Genomic DNA, 24262 nt, shown 5'->3' on the forward strand with positions numbered 1-24262 from the left:
ACTCTCAATTACTTCATTCAAAAAAATAACAAATACATAGATTTATATTTATATGTCAGATTATTTTATTTATTTTTTGGCGGGGGGGGGGTAGTATCCCCCCCCCCCCCCCCCTAGCATTTTATCATTTTTATCATGAATTTAAATTTATTTTTCTTTCTAAGCTTCAAATGTCACTGAGATTTTGTTTTTTGGTTTGTTTTGGGGGGGGGGTGAGGGGGTATTCCCCCCCCCTTAGTATTTTATAATTTATCATGTGTCTTTTTTTAGTATTTTATCGTTTTTTAGTTTTCTTGTGTTTATTTTTCATCTTTTCGTCTTGTTTGCTTTCTTTCTTCCTTCTTGTTTTGTTTTTGCTCAGGTGAGTGACGCTGCTCCTCAGATTCATCGCAGCCCCAGGGTAAGACAGACGCCATCTCAAATACAAACTTAAACACCCTTTTTTCCCCCTTCGTTGTTAGTTTTGTAATGGTATCGCTTCTTTCCTCTGATTTGCTGTAGAAATTGATTATCTGGACGGAGCTCTCCACAGACGAGGGGTCGCTGGTGTGGATCAGGGGGGGCTGATTCCCCGTTCAGAGTGAATTCAGAAACAGCTGCTTGGGTTTGTGCCGATCGCTGCTTTTCTTAAAGACTCTGCGGAGAACAGAGACCCACACGAACCCGAGCAGCTGTTTCTGAATTCACTCTGAACGGGGAATCAGCCCCCCGATCCACACCAGCGAACCCTCGCCTGACTGTAGAGAGCTCCGTCCGGGCAATCGTTTTTCTGCAGGCTGTCCTTTTCATGCCTTGGTATTTATTTCTCTCTCTCTCTCTCTCTCTCTCTCTCTCTCTCTCTCTCTCTCTCTCTCTCTCATTCTCTCTCTCTCTCTCTCTCATTCTCTCTCTCTCATTCTCTCTCTCTCTCTCATTCTCTCTCTCTCTCTCTCATTCTCTCTCTCTCATTCTCTCTCTCTCTCTCATTCTCTCTCTCTCTCTCTCATTCTCTCTCTCTCTCTCTCATTCTCTCTCTCTCATTCTCTCTCTCATTCTCTCTCATTCTCTCTCTCTCTCATTCTCTCTCTCTCTCAGGGCTCTTTGCTGTCGTCTGGAGAAGCAGACAAAGAAAACGCTGTCCGACGCCCTTCCTCCTCCTCTTCCTCCTCGTCTCCATCCAAAAACGCAAAGAATTCAGAGAATAACTCTCCGATCAGGAACGGCAGAGACGCCTTGAACGTCAGCAACCGAAAATCATCCCGGAACGACCCCCGCTCCAAAAACACCCTGTCCCCCGTCGCCCCCTCCGCAGGCAGAGCCGGGGCACCCCCAAACGAGGAGCCCCGAGACCAGCCGAACCTGATCTGGTCCAAGAAAGTGCGGAGGTCCTACAGCCGCCTGAGCGCTGGATCCTTCGACGGGACGCCCTCGGGGTCCCCCCTGCCTCCCCGGCCCGACAGGCTCTCCCTGTTTGGTTTCGAGGGGCTGTGTGGGGTCTCTCCTGTGAGGGGGGGCGGGGGCCGCAGTCTGCTTGAGGGGGCCGGCGCGGGAGTCGCTGAGACGAGCCCCCCCGCCGCGGAACAAGACTTCGACATCCCAGGAGTGGCGCTGGTGAAGGAGAAGAGGAGGAGGAAGAAGAAAGTGCAGCAGATACAGGTGAGGAAGAGGGAGGGAGGGAGGGAGAGAGAGAGGTGAGGAAGAGGGAGGGAGAGAGAGAGGTGAGGAAGAGGGAGGGAGAGAGAGAGAGAGGTGAGGGAGAGAGATACAGGTGATGGAGGGATGATACACACTGTGAAGGGAAGCATTGTAAAGCACAGAGAGGTCTGGTAAAGCATAGGGAAGCATTGTAAAGCACAGAGAGGTCTGGTAAAGCATAGGGAAGCATTGTAAAGCACAGAGAGGTCTGGTAAAGCATAGGGAAGCATTGTAAAGCACAGAGAGGTCTGGTAAAGCATAGGGAAGCATTGTAAAGCACAGAGAGGTCTGGTAAAGCATAGGGAAGCATTGTAAAGCACAGAGAGGTCTGGTAAAGCATAGGGAAGCATTGTAAAGCACAGAGAGGTCTGGTAAAGCATAGGGAAGCATTGTAAAGCACAGAGAGGTCTGGTAAAGCATAGGGAAGCATTGTAAAGCACAGAGAGGTCTGGTAAAGCATAGGGAAGCATTGTAAAGCACAGAGAGGTCTGGTAAAGCATAGGGAAGCATTGTAAAGCACAGAGAGGTCTGGTAAAGCATAGGGAAGCATTGTAAAGCACAGAGAGGTCTGGTAAAGCATAGGGAAGCATTGTAAAGCACAGAGAGGTCTGGTAAAGCATAGGGAAGCATTGTAAAGCACAGAGAGGTCTGGTAAAGCATAGGGAAGCATTGTAAAGCACAGAGAGGTCTGGTAAAGCATAGGGAAGCATTGTAAAGCACAGAGAGGTCTGGTAAAGCATAGGGAAGCATTGTAAAGCACAGAGAGGTCTGGTAAAGCATAGGGAAGCATTGTAAAGCACAGAGAGGTCTGGTAAAGCATATTTAGCGTTTGTTTCTCCTCTCAGATGTCGGAGCTGGACTGTCTGGCTGCTCTGATGAACGCGGAGTTCGATGCTGCAGAGGAGTTTGACCTGTGTGTGGAGTGAGAGAGAAACGCAAAACCACGCTGAGAACCGAAGAGAGGAGGAGGAGGAGGAGGAGGAAGAGGGGACTGCCTTCAGTCTAAACCCCGAGATCCGGCTGAAAAGGACTGGACACACGAGTCAGGGTTCAAAACTCTCGCACTAGCCCTGCTGCTGCTGCTGTTGCACCCAGTCCTGGTGTTCAGAGCTGAGAAATGCTTGTTAAAGGAGCCCCAGTTTGGATGTTGTAGTTTTTGTCTTTTGTTTTATTTTTTTTTCTAAATATATATTTGTTCACCTCTGTTCTGAGTTCCGAGCCCACGGCTGGTTAACCCTTTAGTGTTTCGTCCGGTCCCTGCGTTTGTGTGTATAGAGATTTGATTTCGTATGTATAAAGTTATTTCTGTGTTTTTCTTTTTTTTTTTTTAAATAAATCTTTTAAAAACGTTCCCTGTTTTTTTTTTTTTAATTTGTATGGATTTCTTTATTCAAAAGAACATTTAGGAACCAGTGGAGTCCGTTCGGACCGTCAGAGCCTGTCCGTTTCTGATTGATCTCGGAACCAGTCTGCTTGACTCGGTCTCTTCTGGTTTCAATAATAACACTGATGAAGGCACTGGAGCCCAAACGCTGGTCTGCTTGACTCGGTCTCTTCTAGTTTCAATAATCACACTGATGAAGGCACTGGAGCCCAAACGCTGGTCTGCTTGACTCGGTCTCTTCTAGTTTCAATAATCACACTGATGAAGACACTGGAGCCCAAACGCTGGTCTGCTTGACTCGGTCTCTTCTAGTTTCAATAATAACACTGATGAAGGCGCTGGAGCCCAAACGCTGGTCTGCTTGACTCGGTCTCTTCTAGTTTCAATAATCACACTGATGAAGGCGCTGGAGCCCAAACGCTGGTCTGCTTGACTCGGTCTCTTCTAGTTTCAATAATAACACTGATGAAGGCGCTGGAGCCCAAACGCTGGTCTGCTTGACTCGGTCTCTTCTAGTTTCAATAATCACACTGATGAAGGCACTGGAGCCCAAACGCTGGTCTGCTTGACTCGGTCTCTTCTAGTTTCAATAATCACACTGATGAAGGCACTGGAGCCCAAACGCTGGTCTGCTTGACTCGGTCTCTTCTAGTCTCAGTAATCACACTGATGAACGCGCTGGAGCCCAGACGCTGGTCTGCTTGACTCGGTCTCTTCTAGTTTCAATAATCACACTGATGAAGGCACTGGAGCCCAAACGCTGGTCTGCTTGACTCGGTCTCTTCTAGTTTCAATAATCACACTGATGAAGGCGCTGGAGCCCAAACGCTGGTCTGCTTGACTCGGTCTCTTCTAGTTTCAATAATCACACTGATGAAGGCGCTGGAGCCCAAACGCTGGTCTGCTTGACTCGGTCTCTTCTAGTTTCAATAATAACACTGATGAAGGCACTGGAGCCCAAACGCTGGTCTGCTTGACTCGGTCTCTTCTAGTTTCAATAATAACACTGATGAAGGCACTTGCCTGCAGCATTAGGTACAGATTTAGATTTAGAATCCCGGAACAGGATGACGCGTGAGTTCTAGAACGCTCGCAGCACACCAGCGTTCCGACAACGTGCCAGCCATTGGCAATCAATGCAATGTTCACTGACTCAGTCCGGGCTCAGGAGCAGTTGGTTTCGGTTGACGGAATGGGAACAGATGAATCAATAAAGCCCCTCTAACCCCCCCCCCCCCCCCCCCCTTAAAAAACTCACACCCCATAAATCCATCACATGTTGTGTTTCGCTAGAATATTCATTTTGCAAGCCCCTTTTTAAACGGGAGAGGAGAGCAGTGTGATCCGGTCCTGGTTTCACTAGGAGTTTAATAATCAGACACACCTGAGCTTGTTAGCTAGACACACTGGGGGCTGATCAAGCTGGTAGCAGTAAAACCTGGAATGGATCACACTGCTGTGAGATAGGAGTCTGATTCCCATCCCTGGTCCGTATATCAATATTAACATGTTTTAAACATCCTGAGTTTTGGATAAAAGCGTCTGCTAAATAATAATGATAATCGTTTTGAAATGCACTGTCGGGTCGGATCTGGCCGGTCATCCGGTCATTCCTTGAATGTCCGTGAATCGGAGGTCAAGCGCACGGCTGGCCGGTCTTTGAGACGGGATGAATATCGGCTGTTTCCCTTCACGCTCCAGCGACCGGCTTCGTCAAATTAAAAAATTAACCGAGAGGATACGATTTCAGAGAGGGAGGGGGGGAGAGGGAGAGGAGATAGAGAGAGGGAGAGGGGGGGGGGGGAGAGGGAGAGGAGATAGAGAGAGGGAGAGGGAGGGGGACAGAGGGAAAGAGAGGGAGAGGGGAGAGGGATGGATAGAGAGAGAGAGTGGGGAGAGGGAGGGAAGGAGAGAGAGAGTGGGGAGAGGGAGGGATGGAGAGAGAGGGGGGAGGGAGGGAAGGAGAGAGAGAGTGGGGAGAGGGAGGGATGGAGAGAGAGAGTGGGAGAGGGAGGGAAGGAGAGAGAGAGTGGGAGAGGGAGGGAAGGAGAGAGGGGGAGAGAGAGGGAGGAGAGGGAGAGAGAGAGGGGGAGGGAGAGAGAGAGATAGAGAGAGAGTTCAAAAATAAAACCTGACCATTTGTCCGGTGATTTTAATCGCTTCAGTGTCAGAGAGGAAAGGGAGCGGCAGCATTTCTCTAAACTCTCTCTCTCTCTCTATTTGGGAAACGGGATAGAAGGATTTGTCACACAGACTGAGAGTTTTATGAGGCTGTAATTTCAGTTTGTCTTTTTTTTAAAAGAAAAAAAAATTTGGTTTAGCAGCTTGCGAGCGAGAAAGTTTACTGACCGAAGAGAATTATTTTTGGAGGAGGAAAAATAAGCAGGAATGTGGAGAGCAAGAGACTGGACTTTTAATATCATGGAAAATTAATCATAATTTTAATATAATTTCATGAACCATACCAATAAATAAATAATAACATTGCAAAAACAAAAAAAATACTTTCTATAGTAAAAGAAAAAAATGCTGGACTCCTGTCTGACGTGAAAATTTAATTCAATTAAAATTACATTTTATTTGCTGTCTTTTAATTTTAATTAAATATATATATATATATATATATATATATATATATATATATATATATATATATATATATATATATATATATATATATTTAATAAAAAAGACGCACTTTGAGAGTTTTCTTTTAACTAAGTTATTATTATTATTATTATTATTATTATTATTTACTTTTCAACGCGTTTTCAAAAGCATGAGTTCGTCCGCCAGAAACAGACAGAAGTTAAACGACAGGAGACAGAACCGCCCGCCCGCCGCGCCGGGGAGAGAGGACAGCGGGAGCCCTCGCCCGCCCCCCCGGCCGCGCCGCGGCGCCTGGGAGAGCCCGGACTGCGCCCAGCTGCCGGCCGACAAACTCGATCTGCTGGAGAAGTTCTTCGCTCCGGTCGAGAACCAGAATCAGAACCGGCGGAACAATCAGCGGACTTACAGATCGGACCGGGTCCACAGCGAGCTGGATTTGAGAGGGGATCCCCAACGCCGCGGCTGGATTGGAGAGGGAGAGAAGGGGGGACCTTGTTACCCGCGGCGAGGCGACGCCCAAACTTCCTCATCTACTTCATCATCATCCTCATCCTCCTCCTCTGCTTCATGGTCTTCCGAAGAAAGCACCCAGAGCTTCCAGTTGCCTCCCAGTAACAAAAAACGCAATGTGATCGGCGCCCCCCGACTGTGCCATCCTGCAAGGCAGTCCAGATCCTGCGTCGACATTCCCGGAGAGATTAGAGCGGGATTCGGGAGAGGAGGAGAGGAGGAGGAGGAGGAGGAGGGAGGGGATGCAGGCTCAGGCCGGCAGAGTCGCGGACGGAGCGGGGAGCGCGAGGGGTTCCCCCGAATCCGGAGAGGGCAGAGTAAGAGCGAGGAGAGGCTGCTGGGGTCGGAGTCGGAGCCCGGCCGGAGTTTGTTCAAGACGGTCAGCCTGGAGCGCAGCCTGGCTTTCAACGACCAGGTCCTGCCCGCCCCCTGGACCCCCAAGAAGCCCGGATCGTCTGCACAGCTCCCCAGCAAGGGCATCCTGAAGAACGGCGGGCACAAACCCGGGACCGAGGGCGTCTTCAGGAAGGCTAAGTCCATGGAGGTGATCTGGGACAGAGAGGGGAGTCGAGCACAGGGGGTTAGGAGTGCGGGGAAAACTAGGGGCGGGGAGCAGGAGGAGCAGGAGGAGGAGGCTGAGGAGGAAAGGGGGACCGTTCCGGTTTTCGTGCAGGAAAAGCTCAGGTTTTCCGCCTTTCTGAACGAGATCACCAGGCAGGTTCTGAGTCCCTCCAGGCTCAGCTCTCTGGGGTTGAAACCGGAGACGCCTTCCAGGAACCAGCACAGCCGATCCAGAGAGAAGAGGAGGGAGGACGAGGAGGAGGAGGGGGGTGAGCCCCTGGGAGGGGGGCCAGAGCAGGAGGAGGTGGAGGAGGAGGGAGGGGTCGAGGGGGAGTCCCAGGGAGCCCCAAGAAGGAGGAAGAAGAAGAAGAGAAGCAGCGGCTCGCTCAGTCCAGACCGCTGCTCCAGCCGGCGGTCTGCCAGACAGGGTCAAGGCAGCAGCGCCAGCCCGCAGGGTCCCGGAGCGGTCCGGCAGAACCAGCCCGGGCCGTCCCGGCACACCGACGCCAGCAGCAGCCCGGAGACCAGCCCGGGTCCGGCTAGTCACGGCCGCCGCGGGCCCACAGGCTCGTCCAGGTTAACCGACGCAAGCACCAGCCCCGAACTCGGCCCCCTCCTGCCCGGGCGCGGGGACTCTGGCAGCGCGGTGTCGGCTTCTCTGTCTCTGAGGCTTCAGCAGCGTTCCCAACAGCATTCCCTGCATCCCAGAGATCAGCGGGTCCGCGACGAGGGAGAGGATTCCCACCGCTCCCAATCCCAGAGTCTCCCGCAGCACAGCGTCCCGACTGCCCAAGGGTCCCGTTCCGGAACCAGCGGGAGGAGGGAGAGGGAGGAGGAGGAGGTGGGGGTGAGGACCAGCGCACCGCCATACAAGGTAAAGTACAGAGTGAGGATTGTAAAGCACAGAGAGGTCTGGTAAAGCATAGGGAAGCATTGTAAAGCACAGAGAGGTCTGGTAAAGCATAGGGAAGCATTGTAAAGCACAGAGAGGTCTGGTAAAGCATAGGGAAGCATTGTAAAGCACAGAGAGGTCTGGTAAAGCATAGGGAAGCATTGTAAAGCACAGAGAGGTCTGGTAAAGCATAGGGAAGCATTGTAAAGCACAGAGAGGTCTGGTAAAGCATAGGGAAGCATTGTAAAGCACAGAGAGGTCTGGTAAAGCATAGGGAAGCATTGTAAAGCACAGAGAGGTCTGGTAAAGCATAGGGAAGCATTGTAAAGCACAGAGAGGTCTGGTAAAGCATAGGGAAGCATTGTAAAGCACAGAGAGGTCTGGTAAAGCATAGGGAAGCATTGTAAAGCACAGAGAGGTGTGGTAAAGCATAGGGAAGCATTGTAAAGCACAGAGAGGTCTGGTAAAGCATAGGGAAGCATTGTAAAGCACAGAGAGGTGTGGTAAAGCATAGGGAAGCATTGTAAAGCACAGAGAGGTCTGGTAAAGCATAGGGAAGCATTGTAAAGCACAGAGAGGTGTGGTAAAGCATAGGGAAGCATTGTAAAGCACAGAGAGGTCTGGTAAAGCATAGGGAAGCATTGTAAAGCACAGAGAGGTGTGGTAAAGCATAGGGAAGCATTGTAAAGCACAGAGAGGTCTGGTAAAGCATAGGGAAGCATTGTAAAGCACAGAGAGGTCTGGTAAAGCATAGGGAAGCATTGTAAAGCACAGAGAGGTCTGGTAAAGCATAGGGAAGCATTGTAAAGCACAGAGAGGTCTGGTAAAGCATAGGGAAGCATTGTAAAGCACAGAGAGGTCTGGTAAAGCATAGGGAAGCATTGTAACTGGGGAAAAGCATGGGGGGGGGGCTGCAAAATTGCTGTGCAGAAATACGATGGTGAGCTTTTATAAGGTGAGTTATTTCATTAAGTAGATGTCCTGTAAAGATGTCCTCTTGTATATTTGTGTAATGTCCCGGAGCACCGTCTGTTATCGATATCATTATTCAAACTGCAGGAGCCGATCACGCGGTATTGATCCGCGACCCGCTCTGCACGCGAAACCCCCCAACGGCTTCGCATTGATCCGTGCAGCCCCGATCGGTGCCTGTTGATAAATCGCATGCAGTGAATATTGATCTGCGACCCGCGTTCTCGTTGCAGGAGCCGGGAGCCCAGGCGAGCCGAGCGCCGTGAGTCACGTTTTGTATGATCTGTTTGTTTGTATTTATTGAATCGTTCGCTCTTGCATGACATATTGAAAACAGCTGGAAAGTTTTAGGCACATAATAAATATATATTTTTCCATTGCTTTATATATGAGGGGGGCAAAAATGGCATCCTTATGTTTCATATGAGGATCTCATGCATTTGCTTCATAGAGTCCAGTGAAAGCTGCTGAATAATGTTCCCTTGTTAACATATTGAATTCCACCCCCTCTATATAGAATGAACTCGCTCAGCTTCATAGAGTCCAATGAAAGCTGCTGAATAATGTTCCCTTGTTAACATATTGAATTCCACCCCTCTATATAGAATGAACTCCCTCAGCTTCATAGAGTCCAATGAAAGCTGCTGAATAATGTTCCCTTGTTAACATATTGAATTCCACCCCCTCTATATAGAATGAACTCCCTCAGCTTCATAGAGTCCAATGAAAGCTGCTGAATAATGTTCCCTTGTTAACATATTGAATTCCACCCCCTCTATATAGAATGAACTCCCTCAGCTTCATAGAGTCCAATGAAAGCTGCTGAATAATGTTCCCTTGTTAACATATTGAATTCCACCCCCTCTATATAGAATGAACTCCCTCAGCTTCATAGAGTCCAATGAAAGCTGCTGAATAATGTTCCCTTGTTAACATATTGAATTCCACCCCCTCTATATAGAATGAACTCCCTCAGCTTCATAGAGTCCAATGAAAGCTGCTGAATAATGTTCCCTTGTTAACATATTGAATTCCACCCCCTCTATATAGAATGAACTCCCTCAGCTTCATAGAGTCCAGTGAAAGCTGCTGAATAATGTTCCCTTGTTAACATATTGAATTCCACCCCCTCTATATAGAATGAACTCCCTCAGCTTCATAGAGTCCAATGAAAGCTGCTGAATAATGTTCCCTTGTTAACATATTGAATTCCACCCCCTCTATATAGAATGAACTCCCTCAGCTTCATAGAGTCCAATGAAAGCTGCTGAATAATGTTCCCTTGTTAACATATTGAATTCCACCCCCTCTATATAGAATGAACTCCCTCAGCTTCATAGAGTCCAGTGAAAGCTGCTGAATAATGTTCCCTTGTTAACATATTGAATTCCACCCCCTCTATATAGAATGAACTCCCTCAGCTTCATAGAGTCCAATGAAAGCTGCTGAATAATGTTCCCTTGTTAACATATTGAATTCCACCCCCTCTATATAGAATGAACTCCCTCAGCTTCATAGAGTCCAATGAAAGCTGCTGAATAATGTTCCCTTGTTAACATATTGAATTCCACACCCTCTATATAGAATGAACTCCCTCAGCTTCATAGAGTCCAATGAAAGCTGCTGAATAATGTTCCCTTGTTAACATATTGAATTCCACCCCCTCTATATAGAATGAACTCCCTCAGCTTCATAGAGTCCAATGAAAGCTGCTGAATAATGTTCCCTTGTTAACATATTGAATTCCACCCCCTCTATATAGAATGAACTCCCTCAGCTTCATAGAGTCCAGTGAAAGCTGCTGAATAATGTTCCCTTGTTAACATATTGAATTCCACCCCCTCTATATAGAATGAACTCCCTCAGCTTCATAGAGTCCAATGAAAGCTGCTGAATAATGTTCCCTTGTTAACATATTGAATTCCACCCCCTCTATATAGAATGAACTCCCTCAGCTTCATAGAGTCCAATGAAAGCTGCTGAATAATGTTCCCTTGTTAACATATTGAATTCCACCCCCTCTATATAGAATGAACTCCCTCAGCTTCATAGAGTCCAATGAAAGCTGCTGAATAATGTTCCCTTGTTAACATATTGAATTCCACCCCCTCTATATAGAATGAACTCCCTCAGCTTCATAGAGTCCAATGAAAGCTGCTGAATAATGTTCCCTTGTTAACATATTGAATTCCACCCCCTCTATATAGAATGAACTCCCTCAGCTCCATTGCATTGAATCTGAACTGCACAGTTACATTGTGATTCACCTCCAGCTCTGACTTGAATGATCTCAGTAATAAAACACATTCTGAATGATTGTAGAGTTTTCATGCTAGGTTAAAGGGGGCTGCCTGAAACAAACCAGACAGCTGCAGCTTGAATCACGATGTCGTGAGTTTCAGTTACCTGGAGGACCAGAATCCGGGCAAGACCGGACACGAGAGGGACCAGGTGGGGTCAGAGTTCAAGAGCAGTCCGCATCACCTGGAGGCGGAGCTCCAGAGGACGAGGGAGGAGCTTCAGAGCCTGAGTGACAGGTACAGGAGGTGAGGTCGCAGTTTTATTTCTCTTTAGTGGAGGAGGTTTTTAATTTCTTTAAATTCTAAATAACTATATGCATGGTCCAGGGGTTAGAGAAAAAGGGAGGTTCAAATCCCGGCTCAGCCACTGACTCCCTGTGTGCCTGTGTGTTATCTTCAAGTGTCGCTCGTCCTTGTTAGACAGCTTGTTGGTTATTCCAGTCCTGGGTTTGTCAATGACAGGTGATGCTTCTCTGTGCTTGTTGATTGTGCTTCGGATACCACAGCTTGAAAATCGAGCGACGCGAGAGATTTCACTCAATGAGTTTCCTTCTGTATGCGAGTCAAGGCTGTTATAATAGCAGAAAACACGAGCGGAGGCTTTGAGGAGATTGTTGATGCTCAGAATGCATCAGAGTAGAACAATGCAACATGTCTGAGACTTTTGCACAGCAGTGTGTGTGTGTGTGTATATATATCAATGTAGTATATAGGGGAACTTTTTTGACCTGAAAAAAGATTCAAGGACCAGGGGCCACAAATGGAGATTAGATAAAGGGGCATTCAGAACAGAAAATAGGAGGCACTTTTTTACACAGAGAATTGTGAGGGTCTGGAACCAACTCCCCAGTAATGTTGTTTGAAGCTGACACCCTGGGATCCTTCCAGAAGCTGCTTGATGAGATTCTGGGATCAATAAGCTACTAACAACCAAACGAGCAAAGATGGGCTGAATGGGGCCTCCTCTCGTTTGGAAACGTTCTGATGTTCTTATGTTCTTATGTAGATGCATGCCAGATTAGCACAGAGTTGGAGCGCTCTTCAGATCGGTAGCCCTTCACTGCCTCCTCTGTATGTTCTTTCCTCCTTTAAGCTGCTGCAGCAGCTCACTGATTTCTTTGCGTTGTGTATCTTGTGCATCGTCCCCTCAAACAGGCTCCGGGAGGATTACACGAGCTCTCAGCAAACCAACCAGGCTCTGGAAGAGAGGCTGCGCTCTGCTGTGAGTCACAGCGCCTCCTGCTGGTCTTCTCCACGCAGTCACTGAGGGGACAGCTAGATAAGCCACAGCTGGATTTCTATTAGAGCATTTTATTCAAGCATTTTTAGAACATTTATTAGAGCATGTTATTAGAGCATTTTTAGAACATTTTATTAGTGTTTTGTTAGAGCATTTTTAAAACATTTTATTAGAGCATTTTTAGAACATCTTATTAGAGCATTTTATTAGAGTATTTCATTAGAGCATTTTATTAGAGCATTTTATTAGAGCATTTTTAGAACATTGTATTAGAGTATTTTATTAGAGCGTTTTGCAGGACTGTGTTTCTGGTTTAAGATGCTCAGTGTGGAGCTGGAGAGGAAGAATCAGAGCCAGAGGATCTCGGAGCTGACTGAGCAGCTGAGCAGCGCCCAGAACACCATCTGCACACTGGAGACCATCAACGTGAGCTTACACAGCACACAGCTCCCAGTACACAGCACAGCTCCCAGTACACAGCTCCCAGTACACAGCGCAGCTCCCAGTACACAGCTCCCAGTACACAGCTCCCAGTACACAGCACAGCTCCCAGTACACAGCTCCCAGTACACAGCACAGCTCCCAGTACACCATCTACAACCCAGGAGACTTCTTTTTACTCGATCAGAGCCCACAGGCGTGATTAATCAATGAATTGTTAATCGATTTAAAACTCCCTAATTTATTCCTTCATCTATTATTCGTATTTTTTTACGGACAGATCCCGTCTCTGCTCCAGGACGTTCTAGGAAAACACTTCCTGGAATTGGAAGACCACGCCGACCAATCCCTGCTCCCGCCCGCCCCCTTCATGGACTCCGCCCACTCGGAGATGGAGCTCCGCCCCGCGGGGCCGAGCAACCAATCCCAGGGCAGGATGGGGCCGGTTCCAGAGGAGGACGAATCGGATTGGTTGGAGAAAGGGGGGGAGGAGTTGGTGAGGGCTGGGCTAGGAGGGGGAGGGAGGGCCAGAGTCACTGCCTTCTCCCCCTGGAGTGACCTACAGCAGGAAGCCACACCCCAGGCCTCCAGAGAGAGCGAGGGTGGAACAGAGGAACTGAGGAGATTCTCTCACACCCTGAAGGTAGAGAGAGAGCGAGAGAAAGAGAGAGAGAGAGAGAGAGAGAGAGAGAGAGAGAGAGAGAGAGAGAGAGAGAGAGACTATAATTAGTGTAGGGTTTAAATTCTGCATGTCTGTATAATCACTGTAGGAAAGACTGGACCTGTCAGAGGGGACTGGATGGTACAGGACTAGGGTTTAGGGGTAAGGGTGGGGTTGGGCTTGGGGATAAGGTTAGGGGTCTTAAAATTAAGGTTTTAGTTGAAGGCGAATGGATGTAGACTTATATGCAAAGAAAGATTACTTTATCCCCTCCAAAAAATAAAAAAAATAAGGGGGTACAAATATTCAGCTGGGGAACATTTAAATAACAAAATCTAACTCCCCCCCCCTCGTCTGCAGGTACCCCATTTCGAATTCTGCACGCCCCACCAAAGCCTGCCAGTGCCCAGCCTTGACACCACGGCGCCACGCCACGGAAAACTGACACGCGACTCACCCGCGGGCGACCAGGGCTACCGGAACAAGCCCCACCCCCAAGCCCACCGGGGCTGTTCCGGCAGTCTTTCCTCCCCCCTCCGCCTCCTGTCCACCAGCCTGGAAGAAATCCGCCCCACAACTCACCGGCCCACAGACTGCCACCTCCAGCCCACGGAAGGGCTGCAAGACCTGCACCAGCCGCTAGGGGAGAGCCCCGAGGACTCCGACGACTCGGAGAGTCCCCACGGCTGGAAAAAAAGCCGGATTCGGGCGCCGACGAGGAAGAGGGCCTGCGAGTCGGCGCAGAGGACGCTAGACGGTTTCATCAGGCAGCTGCAGCCCCCCCTGCTGGGGAAGCTGGAGCACTGCAGTCCGCGGCGGCGGGGAGGGGAGAGAGGGGAAGGGGCCGGGGCGTCTTGGGATGACGGGACGGATTCCCAGGTCTCGGAAAAGGAGGAGGAGCTGGAAGAGGAGGAAGGGCGACTACGCCACACCGCGCTCGGGGCTGCATGGGGGCGCAGGGGAGGGGGGGTGCCGGGGAATGCGGGTCCCAGAGGAACAAGGAGATGAGGAGGGGACCGGGAACGGGGATGGGGATCAGGATGGGCCAGCATTCCGGTCGGGATTCACTGAAGGATTGGCACGAATGGGATTTTTTTCCGGTTTAACTAAAGTTTCTCTGACTGCGCGACGTCAAACACGAGATCCAAATTATGCTAATATAGTTTTTTTTTCTTTTTAGAATGATGTCTCGATCATAAAATTCTAGACATTGCCATGGCTGTACACTGTAGTGATGTGATACTCTCTTAAAAACTATATATACATATATATATATATATATATATATATATATATATATATATATACACACACACACACCCCCCCTTCATTTACTAGGATGTGTTAAAAAATAAAAAAAAGAATATTATGACTTAACTGTCCTTCCCTTTAAATTGATTTCTCTTTCTCTCTGTTTCTAATGATCTTCCTTAAGGGTGGTCTGACTGGTGTGTGTGTGTCAGTGTGTGCGTTTGTCTGTGTCAGTGTGTGTATGTGTGTGTCAGTGTGTGCGTGCGTGCGTGTCAGTGTGTGCGCGTGGGGTAGCCCGTCTGTGTTTTGGGGTATCGGTGTATAAGTCTGGAAAATGAAATAACTATTCTGACACACAACACACATTTAAGTGTCCATTTTTTGGTTTAATCCCCAAGTTTAGTAAAACCATTCGCAAAAAACATGATTTTGTTTGCAGTAAAAGGCTTTCCGTAGCGCTGCTCTCCGTGCCCGGGCTGTCAAACAGTCTCCGTGCGTCACCAGCCAGTCTAAAATGGAGCAGGTGCCACCTCTTCAAAAGGAGCGTGGAATTCAGTTCTGCCTCATTAATTACAGCAATGATGGCTATGATGTCATCTCTGACAGGAATGGGTGGCGGCTGTGATGTCATTTCTTAAAGGGGCGCGGACGGTGGCGACGTCATCCCTTAAAGGGGCGGTCACTGCATGCCCCTCAGCAGGCTCTCGTAGGTCAGGAAGGTGACAGCGTTGACGGGAAAGGCGCGGACGCTGTTCGCCAGGAGCCCCTTGAACAGCACGGCGCCCCCCTCCGCCCTCACGCTCTCCCTCACGCAGGCCAGCACGCCCCCGTACCGCTGCCCCTGCACCCCCTCCATCTGCAGCCGCGCCTTCACCACGTCCATGGGCGTGGCACAGCTCCAGGTGACCACGCCCGCACAGCCCCCTGCCACCAGGACCGTCGCCGTGCCTGGGGGGGGGGCAGACACGGTTAATGACTCAGCCAGCAGATCAACCACAACTGTTACAGGAGAGCCACTCAACAGTGTCGAGGAATACTACAGGAGACTGTATGAATGTCAAAGCAATCGACTGCAGGGCTTTCTATGTGTCTGCTGAGACACACACACTGACACCCCCCCCCCAAACTCAACCCAACCCCAACCCACTAACCCCAACCCAACTAACCCCACCACCCCACTAACTTCAACCCCCCCCACTAACCACTAAACCCAACCCCCCCACCCCACTAAGCCCAACCCCCCCACAAAGCCCACCCCCCCCCCACTAACCCCCCCACTAAGCTCAACCCGCCCCCACTAACCACCCCCCACTAAGCCCAACCCCCCCCATTAACCCCCCCACGCTCTCTGCAGCTCTTCTGTGCTAGCTTGGTCCCGATCTCTGTACCTGGCTGATGTCCCTCCTCAGTCAGGGTCCGGCACAGCAGCTCATAGGGTAGGAAGTACAGTCCGTAGCAGGGGATGTCTCGCAGGGCCAGGGCCCCCACACCCCGGTACAGCCCCGGGACCCCCTCCTGCCGCAGGATGGAGGCCACGCAGTGAACCGGGCCCCTGTACTGGGGCCCCCCCGCCCCACCCCCGCTCACGGACTGGTGAGGGTGGCTCTGGTTCTGCAGTCGGACCTTCACCAAGTCCACCGGCGCCATCACCAGAACCTGGAGGAGAGGAACCAGGGAGGTCTGGTAAAGCATAGGCAAGCATTGTAAAGCACAGAGAGGTCTGGTAAAGCATAGGGAAGCATTGTAAAGCACAGAAAGGTCTGGTAAAGCATAGGGAAGCATTGTAAAGCACAGAGAGGTGTGGTAAAGCATAGGGAAGCATTGTAAAGCACAGAGAGGTCTGGTAAAGCATAGGGAAGCATTGTAAAGCACAGAGAGGTCTGGTAAAGCATAGGGAAGCATTGTAAAGCACAGAGAGGTCTGGTAAAGCATAGGGAAGCATTGTAAAGCACAGAGAGGTCTGGTAAAGCATAGGGAAGCATTGTAAAGCACAGAGAGGTCTGGTAAAGCATAGGGAAGCATTGTAAAGCACAGAGAGGTCTGGTAAAGCATAGGGAAGCATTGTAAAGCACAGAGAGGTCTGGTAAAGCATAGGGAAGCATTGTATAGCACAGAGAGGTCTGGTAAAGCATAGGGAAGCATTGTAAAGCACAGAGAGGTCTGGTAAAGCATAGGGAAGCATTGTAAAGCACAGAGAGGTCTGGTAAAGCATAGGCAAGCATTGTAAAGCACAGAGAGGTCTGGTAAAGCATATAAAAAAAAAAGTGCGCTCCCCTGACTGTGTGACTCCCCCCTGCACACCACGCGGCCGTGCCTTTACCAGGGGAGACCCTCGGGGACCCCTGCGCTCCCCTGACTGTGTGACTCCCCCCTGCACACCACGCGGCCGTGCCTTTACCAGGGGAGACCCTCGGGGACCCCTGCGCTCCCCTGATTGTATGGCAGAACTCTTATTATGACAGATGGTTTGAAGCTGTTCTGTCCTTGCCTGAGCAGCCCCTGAAAAACAGCCAGCCACAAATATCTCCACAGAGGAAGGGGAGGAGCTTCTGTCACTGCGCTGTGATTGGCTGATGAACTCCAGGGCGTTGCTATAGGAACTGAAAACCACTGCGTTGCCCACAGCAACACTGAGGACTGGGAAACTCATTCCTTTGAAAAATCCAGGAATCTGAGAAAACAAAAAAGCAGAGAGGTGTGGTAAAGCATAGGGAAGCATTGTAAAGCACAGAGAGGTCTGGTAAAGCATAGGGAAGCATTGTAAAGCACAGAGAGGTCTGGTAAAGCATAGGGAAGCATTGTAAAGCACAGAGAGGTCTGGTAAAGCATAGGGAAGCATTGTAAAGCACAGAGAGGTCTGGTAAAGCATAGGGAAGCATTGTAAAGCACAGAGAGGTCTGGTAAAGCATAGGGAAGCATTGTAAAGCACAGAGAGGTCTGGTAAAGCATAGGGAAGCATTGTAAAGCACAGAGAGGTCTGGTGAAGCATAGGGAAGCATTGTAAAGCACAGAGAGGTCTGGTAAAGCACAGGGAAGCATTGTAAAGCACAGAGAGGTCTGGTAAAGCATAGGGAAGCATTGTAAAGCACAGAGAGGTCTGGTAAAGCATAGGGAAGCATTGTAAAGCACAGAGAGGTGTGGTAAAGCATAGGGAAGCATTGTAAAGCACAGAGAGGTCTGGTAAAGCATAGGGAAGCATTGTAAAGCACAGAGAGGTGTGGTAAAGCATAGGGAAGCATTGTAAAGCACAGAGAGGTCTGGTAGTGTGGTAAACTTTTATAAGGGTAAATAGCAGCAGCAGTAATAATAATAATAATAATAATAATAATAATAATAATAATAATAATAATATACATACTCGCTCATGTTTGTAGATCTTGATCATGCAGTCTATAATCCCTCTGTACTTCAACTGAGTCTGCAGTCGAACCTCGAACGAAACAAAATGAATAAATATTAATGTATCAGAGAGAGAGAGAGAGAGAGAGAGAGAGAGAGAGAGAGAGAGAGAGAGAGGATATCGCATGGGGTGCTGTACGATACAGGCTATTGTTTGAGTAAGCGTGTGTATTGGTACCTGTGATTATGATTATTATGATTATGATTATTGCTTCGGTTGTTTATAATAAGCAGAGTGAGACACATTCACGGGGAGCGGTTCATGTTGCTTTTTAAATGAAATTGTAATTACAGTACTGCAGCGTAATTGTAGGTGTAATTGTAATTGAACATCATTGTAATTGCAGGTGTAATTGTAATTGAGTCCAGGTGGGTATTCTACCCTACCTTGATCGTGTCCATGGGATGTCCGACCACCAACCCCACAGCACCTGGGGAGAGGAGACACACAAACCAGGGTAAACTAACCCTTATACAAGCATCCCATAGTAAAAACACAGCACTGTGTGATACAGCACAGTGACAGCATTGTAAAGCACAGAGAGGTGTGGTAAAGCATAGGGAAGCATTGTAAAGCACAGAGAGGTCTGGTAAAGCATAGGGAAGCATTGTAAAGCACAGAGAGGTCTGGTAAAGCATAGGGAAGCATTGTAAAGCACAGAGAGGTCTGGTAAAGCATAGGGAAGCATTGTAAAGCACAGAGAGGTCTGGTAAAGCATAGGGAAGCATTGTAAAGCACAGAGAGGTCTGGTAAAGCATAGGGAAGCATTGTAAAGCACAGAGAGGTCTGGTAAAGCACAGGGAAGCATTGTAAAGCACAGAGAGGTCTGGTAAAGCATAGGGAAGCATTGTAAAGCACAGAGAGGTCTGGTAAAGCATAGGGAAGCATTGTAAAGCACAGAGAGGTCTGGTAAAGCACAGGGAAGCATTGTAAAGCACAGAGAGGTCTGGTAAAGCATAGGGAAGCATTGTAAAGCACAGAGAGGTCTGGTAAAGCACAGGGAAGCATTGTAAAGCACAGAGAGGTGTGGTAAAGCATAGGGAAGCATGGTAAAGCACAGAGAGGTCTGGTAAAGCACAGGGAAGCATTGTAAAGCACAGAGAGGTCTGGTAAAGCATAGGGAAGCATTGTAAAGCACAGAGAGGTCTGGTAAAGCATAGGGAAGCATTGTAAAGCACAGAGAGGTCTGGTAAAGCATAGGGAAGCATTGTAAAGCACAGAGAGGTCTGGCAAAGCATAGGGAAGCATTGTAAAGCACAGAGAGGTCTGGCAAAGCATAGGGAAGCATTGTAAAGCACAGAGAGGTCTGGTAAAGCATAGGGAAGCATTGTAAAGCACAGAGAGGTGTGGTAAAGCATAGGGAAGCATTGTAAAGCACAGAGAGGCGTGGTAAAGCATAGGGAAGCATTGTAAAGCACAGAGAGGTCTGGTAAAGCATAGGGAAGCATTGTAAAGCACAGAGAGGTCTGGTAAAGCATAGGGAAGCATTGTAAAGCACAGAGAGGTCTGGTAAAGCATAGGGAAGCATTGTAAAGCACAGAGAGGTCTGGTAAAGCATAGGGAAGCATTGTAAAGCACAGAGAGGTCTGGTAAAGCATAGGGAAGCATTGTAAAGCACAGAGAGGTCTGGTAAAGCATAGGGAAGCATTGTAAAGCACAGAGAGGTCTGGTAAAGCACAGGGAAGCATTGTAAAGCACAGAGAGGTCTGGTAAAGCATAGGGAAGCATTGTAAAGCACAGAGAGGTCTGGTAAAGCATAGGGGAACATTGTAAAGCACAGAGAGGTCTGGTAAAGCATAGGGAAACATTGTAAAGCACAGAGAGGTCTGGTAAAGCAGATTATAAAAATAAATCGTGGTAAGCTAGGTTCTGGAGCTCACCCGAAATCCATCCCGCGATGAACTCTGAAAAGTGCATCCCGCCTCAGGGTCCTGCTGAGTTCGGAAAGGGCAGCACAAGCCGGTCGGAAAAGACTCTTAGGAACGGAACCGAACGAAGGAGGTCGGGGTACAAACAAGCGGAACTAAAAAGCAGCGACGAGGCTTTGAACAGCTGCACCCCAAAAAAAAAAAACAATGCGAGATGCAGTTATAAGAGAGAGGTGGATCACAGCAAAGTGACCGTGCAGATTTACAGAGGAGAACTTTCACAAGGCAGCAAGCGGAAGCGGTAGAGAGGGTTCAGGGATTCGCAAACTTTATTTCAACAGCGAGGCAGGAGTTAGAATTAAACTATATACAGCATTGCATGAAAACAGCAGCAAAAACAACGTGAAAAGCATCGATTGATCCGACCTGACGCGTTACACTGCACACAATACTGTAAAATACAAACACATTAATGCATACTAATTATATAACTATATATATATATATATATATATATATATATATATATATATATATATATATATATATATATATATATATATAGTGTGTGTGTGTGTTTTTATATAACTTTCTTCAGTATGCATTGTACACAGGTAGTGGACAAAGAAATGGAAACCCCAAATGCTTTCAATGTCCCTCATTTGCCCAGGTGTTTCCATTTTTTTGTCTAGGATAGATAGATAGATAGATGGGTTACCTGTATGTTTACCGAGCCATGTCGGTGCTTGCAACGCAATCTGCTCTTTGTACTTCGCTGAAGAATGAGCCTCGTAAACTCGGTCGAGGTCACGGATTCTTAATCAACACACGACCCCTAGCGGCCAGCTGGAGTGTAGCGTTTAAAATCGAAGGCGTGAAATTTCAAAATTAACGCTTTAAACCGATTTGCGGAGTGTGCGTGTGTGTGCGCAAATAATACCGCTTTCGGTTTCACGCTGAAAATCAGGCTTCAGCGAATGTTTAGTGCCAGGGTCTGGACTTTAAATGCGCAGTGTTATTTTATTTTAGATTTTTTTTACCATTTCATGCACGACAGCCTCACATATGAGACGGATGCCTTCCCCCCATATAAAGTAATTGAAACGAATATAAAAAAATACATAAATAAATGTACCACGTGTTCAAAACCAGTGTTTGCTTTGTCAGCTGTTTTCAATATTTCGTGCACCAGAGGGGTCAATGCGGTCTGTCTGCACGCAGCACGTGTTTTAAATAGTATTTTACGGGTTAATAAAAAATAATTTCTTTACAAATACTTAAGTCTGCAATGCAATAGCTTTCTTTATCGACGTCTTCAATGCAATATCTGCAGCTATATGCACGCGTGATACAGCACACATTTCTAAAACGCATATAATCTTCTGCCTATATATTTTGATATACGGGCAGCAGTGTGGAGTAGCGGTCAGGGCTCTGGACTCTTGACCGGAGGGTCGTGGGTTCAATCCCAGGTGGGGGGGGGACACTGTTGCTGTACCCTTGAGCAAGGTACTTTACCTAGATTGCTCCAGTAAAAACCCGACTGTATAAATGGGGAATTGTATGTAAAAAATAATGTGATATCTTGTAACAATTGTAAGTCGCCCTGGATAAGGGCGTCTGCTAAGAAATAAATAATAATAATAATAATAATAATTACGTCATAGCGTCATATTTTTAGTTATGACAGACGGTGTGTGGGCGGGGTCTCCCTGTCCGTGACGTCAATCTGTTTCCGGGTTGAGGGTAGTTCCACAGTTCCGGTTTTTTTTCACCAGTGAGTTTGTTTTTTTTTTTTTTTTAGTTTCTCCTGTTCGAGAAAAAACTGTTTTTTTTTTGTTTTGTTTATATATAACAGAAACAAATAAAACATCAAACAGGTAATCGTTTCGTTGAGTCGTGTTGCTGGAGGATTTTAAACTCGTTCGTTAGTTAGAACGTGGAAATGTTATATTTTTAAAACAAATGCGCGGTTATTTAAAAAACCAAACCAAACCAAACAAACGAATATAGCTTGATTTATTTCCTTTTTACACTAAAACTAAACATATTAAATATCATTCTTTATTTAATTCTTAAACTTCAGTACAAGTTTTCCGCTAGTAGTCTTTCTCAGCGTCTTCAGTGTAAATTCAATGGCAAACGTTTCCACTAGAAGTCTTTCTCAGTGTCTTCAGTGTAAATTCAATGGCAAACGTTTCCACTAGAAGTCTCTCTCAGTGTCTTCAGTGTAAATTCAATGCCAATGTTTCCACTAGAAGTCTCTCTCAGCGTCTTCAGTGTAAATTCAATGGCAAACGTTTCCACTAGAAGTCTCTCTCAGGGTCTTCAGTGTAAATTCAATGGCAAACGTTTCCACTAGAAGTCTTTCTCAGTGTCTTCAGTGTAAATTCAATGGCAAACGTTTCCACTAGAAGTCTTTCTCAGTGTCTTCAGTGTAAATTCAATGGCAAACGTTTCCACTAGAAGTCTCTCTCAGCGTCTTCAGTGTAAATTCAATGGCAAACGTTTCCACTAGAAGTCTCTCTCAGCGTCTTCAGTGTAAATTCAATGGCAAACGTTTCCACTAGAAGTCTCTCTCAGCGTCTTCAGTGTAAATTCAATGGCAAACGTTTCCACTAGAAGTCTCTCTCAGCGTCTTCAGTGTAAATTCAATGGCAAACGCTTCCACTAGAAGTCTCTCTCAGTGTCTTCAGTGTAAATTCAATGGCAAACGTTTCCACTAGAAGTCTCTCTCAGCGTCTTCAGTGTAAATTCAATGGCAAATGTTTCCACTAGAAGTCTTTCTCAGCGTCTTCAGTGTAAATTCAATGGCAAACGTTTCCACTAGAAGTCTCTCTCAGCATCTTCAGTGTAAATTCAATGGCAAACGTTTCCACTAGAAGTCTCTCTCAGCGTCTTCAGTGTAAATTCAATGGCAAACGTTTCCACTAGAAGTCTTTCTCAGTGTCTTCAGTGTAAATTCAATGGCAAACGTTTCCACTAGAAGTCTCTCTCAGCGTCTTCAGTGTAAATTCAATGGCAAATGTTTCCACTAGAAGTCTTTCTCAGCGTCTTCAGTGTAAATTCAATGGCAAACGTTTCCACTAGAAGTCTCTCTCAGCATCTTCAGTGTAAATTCAATGGCAAACGTTTCCACTAGAAGTCTCTCTCAGCGTCTTCAGTGTAAATTCAACGGCAAACGTTTCCACTAGAAGTCTTTCTCAGGGTCTTCAGTGTAAATTCAATGGCAAACGTTTCCACTAGAAGTCTCTCTCAGCGTCTTCAGTGTAAATTCAATGGCAAACGTTTCCACTAGAAGTCTCTCTCAGCGTCTTCAGTGTAAATTCAACGGCAAACGTTTCCACTAGAAGTCTCTCTCAGCGTCTTCAGTGTAAATTCAATGGCAAACGTTTCCACTAGAAGTCTCTCTCAGTGTCTTCAGTGTAAATTCAATGGCAAACGTTTCCACTAGAAGTCTTTCTCAGGGTCTTCAGTGTAAATTCAATGGCAAACGTTTCCACTAGAAGTCTCTCTCAGCGTCTTCAGTGTAAATTCAATGGCAAACGTTTCCTCTAGAAGTCATTTTCTTGTTTGTTTTTAGGAGTCTGGTTCCCAGCCCTGCAGTGGGGAGCTGTGACTGGCTGTGCTTGTGTTTTGGTTGCAGATGGAGGGGAGTGACTCGGGGTCCCCAGCTGACCCCTCGGAGGTGTCCCAGAGAGACAGCGTGTCTTCAGCTGGGGCGAGGGGTGAGTGTGGGGGTGCACGGCTCTGTAGTGTCACCATAACATTCTTTACCAATATATATATATATATATATATATATATATATATATATATATATATATATATTAGCATCTCCCCCCCCCCCCTTTCTCCTACCCCTCCCATCTTTTCCCCTCCCCATCTCCCTCTCCCCATCTCCCCCTCTCTCCCCTCTCCCCTCTCTCCCTCCCCCCTCACTCTCTCCCCTCTCTCCTCTCTCCTCTCAGCTCGGTGTGTGCTGATCTACCTGGTTATTGACAGGGCAGTGTAGCTCACTCTCTCCCCTCTCCCCTCTCTCCTCTCTCCTCTCAGCTCGGTGTGTGCTGATCTACCTGGTTAATGACAGGGCAGTGTAGCTCACTCTCTCCCCTCTCCCCTCTCTCCTCTCTCCTCTCAGCTCGGTGTGTGCTGATCTACCTGGTTAATGACAGGGCAGTGTAGCTCACTCTCTCCCCTCTCTCCTCTCTCCTCTCAGCTCGGTGTGTGCTGATCTACCTGGTTAATGACACCGCAGTGCAGCTCACTCTCTCCCCTCTCTCGTCTCTCCTCTCAGCTCGGTGTGTGCTGATCTACCTGGTTAATGACACCGCAGTGCAGCTCACTCTCTCCCCTCTCTCCTCTCTCCTCTCAGCTCGGTGTGTGCTGATCTACCTGGTTAATGACACCGCAGTGCAGCTCACTCTCTCTCCTCTCTCGTCTCTCCTCTCAGCTCGGTGTGTGCTGATCTACCTGGTTAATGACACCGCAGTGCAGC

At 47.6% G+C, this 24262-nt stretch overlaps 4 protein-coding genes across 5 annotated transcripts; 3 read left to right on the forward strand and 1 right to left on the reverse strand.

The window, feature by feature from the left end:
• Positions 1–361: 361 nt before the first annotated feature.
• LOC131727766 (sororin-like) lies at positions 362–3025 on the forward strand (the record flags this gene model as incomplete). Its single annotated transcript, XM_059019047.1, is given in 3 exon segments — positions 362–400; positions 1075–1635; positions 2520–3025. Coding segments are annotated over 3 exon segments (681 nt in total), but the record flags the coding sequence as incomplete, so codon positions are not given.
• A 2771-nt stretch (positions 3026–5796) lies between these two features.
• On the forward strand, positions 5797–14722 carry LOC117968531 (serine/arginine repetitive matrix protein 2-like). Its single transcript, XM_059019043.1, has 7 exons — positions 5797–7613; positions 8837–8865; positions 11006–11149; positions 12059–12125; positions 12462–12569; positions 12865–13080; positions 13606–14722. The coding sequence occupies exons 1-7, from the start codon at positions 5838–5840 to the stop codon at positions 14251–14253; spliced, it is 2988 nt and encodes a 995-aa protein (XP_058875026.1). The 5' UTR covers positions 5797–5837; the 3' UTR covers positions 14254–14722.
• A 139-nt stretch (positions 14723–14861) lies between these two features.
• On the reverse strand, positions 14862–21237 carry LOC117398632 (solute carrier family 25 member 45). Of its 2 annotated transcripts, XM_059019044.1 has the most exons (7): positions 20483–21237; positions 19777–19948; positions 18283–18326; positions 17855–17926; positions 16985–17167; positions 15885–16152; positions 14862–15444 (listed from the first exon to the last, which is right to left on the reverse strand). In XM_059019044.1, the coding sequence occupies exons 2-7, from the start codon at positions 19811–19813 to the stop codon at positions 15176–15178; spliced, it is 873 nt and encodes a 290-aa protein (XP_058875027.1). In that variant the 5' UTR covers positions 19814–19948; positions 20483–21237; the 3' UTR covers positions 14862–15175. The 2 variants fall into 2 exon arrangements, with proteins under 2 accessions (XP_058875027.1, XP_058875028.1); XM_059019045.1 differs by lacking the exon at positions 20483–21237 and having other exon boundaries at positions 19777–20228.
• On the forward strand, positions 18258–24033 carry frmd8 (FERM domain containing 8; the record flags this gene model as incomplete). The annotated part of the gene is given in 3 exon segments (XM_059019046.1): positions 18258–18353; positions 23348–23492; positions 23984–24033. Coding segments are annotated over 2 exon segments (132 nt in total), but the record flags the coding sequence as incomplete, so codon positions are not given.
• Positions 24034–24262: the final 229 nt, after the last annotated feature.

Source organism: Acipenser ruthenus, unplaced genomic scaffold (assembly GCF_902713425.1).
Source record: "Acipenser ruthenus unplaced genomic scaffold, fAciRut3.2 maternal haplotype, whole genome shotgun sequence".
Lineage (NCBI taxonomy): Eukaryota > Metazoa > Chordata > Actinopteri > Acipenseriformes > Acipenseridae > Acipenser > Acipenser ruthenus.

What these genes read in the sequence shown, in the direction of transcription:
- LOC117968531 (XM_059019043.1), top strand. Translation starts at nt 5,838, where the DNA reads ATGAGTTCGTCCGCCAGAAACAGACAGAAGTTAAACGACAGGAGACAG. An exon ending in GCCCAGGCGAGCCGAGCGCC is followed by an intron (nt 8,866 to 11,005) that starts GTGAGTCACGTT and finishes CGTGAGTTTCAG; the next exon opens with TTACCTGGAGGACCAGAATC. An exon ending in GCACACTGGAGACCATCAAC is followed by an intron (nt 12,570 to 12,864) that starts GTGAGCTTACAC and finishes TTTTACGGACAG; the next exon opens with ATCCCGTCTCTGCTCCAGGA.
- LOC117398632 (XM_059019044.1), bottom strand. Translation starts at nt 19,813, where the DNA reads ATGCACTTTTCAGAGTTCATCGCGGGATGGATTTCGG. An exon ending in ATCCCATGGACACGATCAAG is followed by an intron (nt 17,927 to 18,282) that starts GTAGGGTAGAAT and finishes GTTTCGTTCGAG; the next exon opens with GTTCGACTGCAGACTCAGTT. An exon ending in TGAGGAGGGACATCAGCCAG is followed by an intron (nt 15,445 to 15,884) that starts GTACAGAGATCG and finishes CCCCCCCCCCAG; the next exon opens with GCACGGCGACGGTCCTGGTG.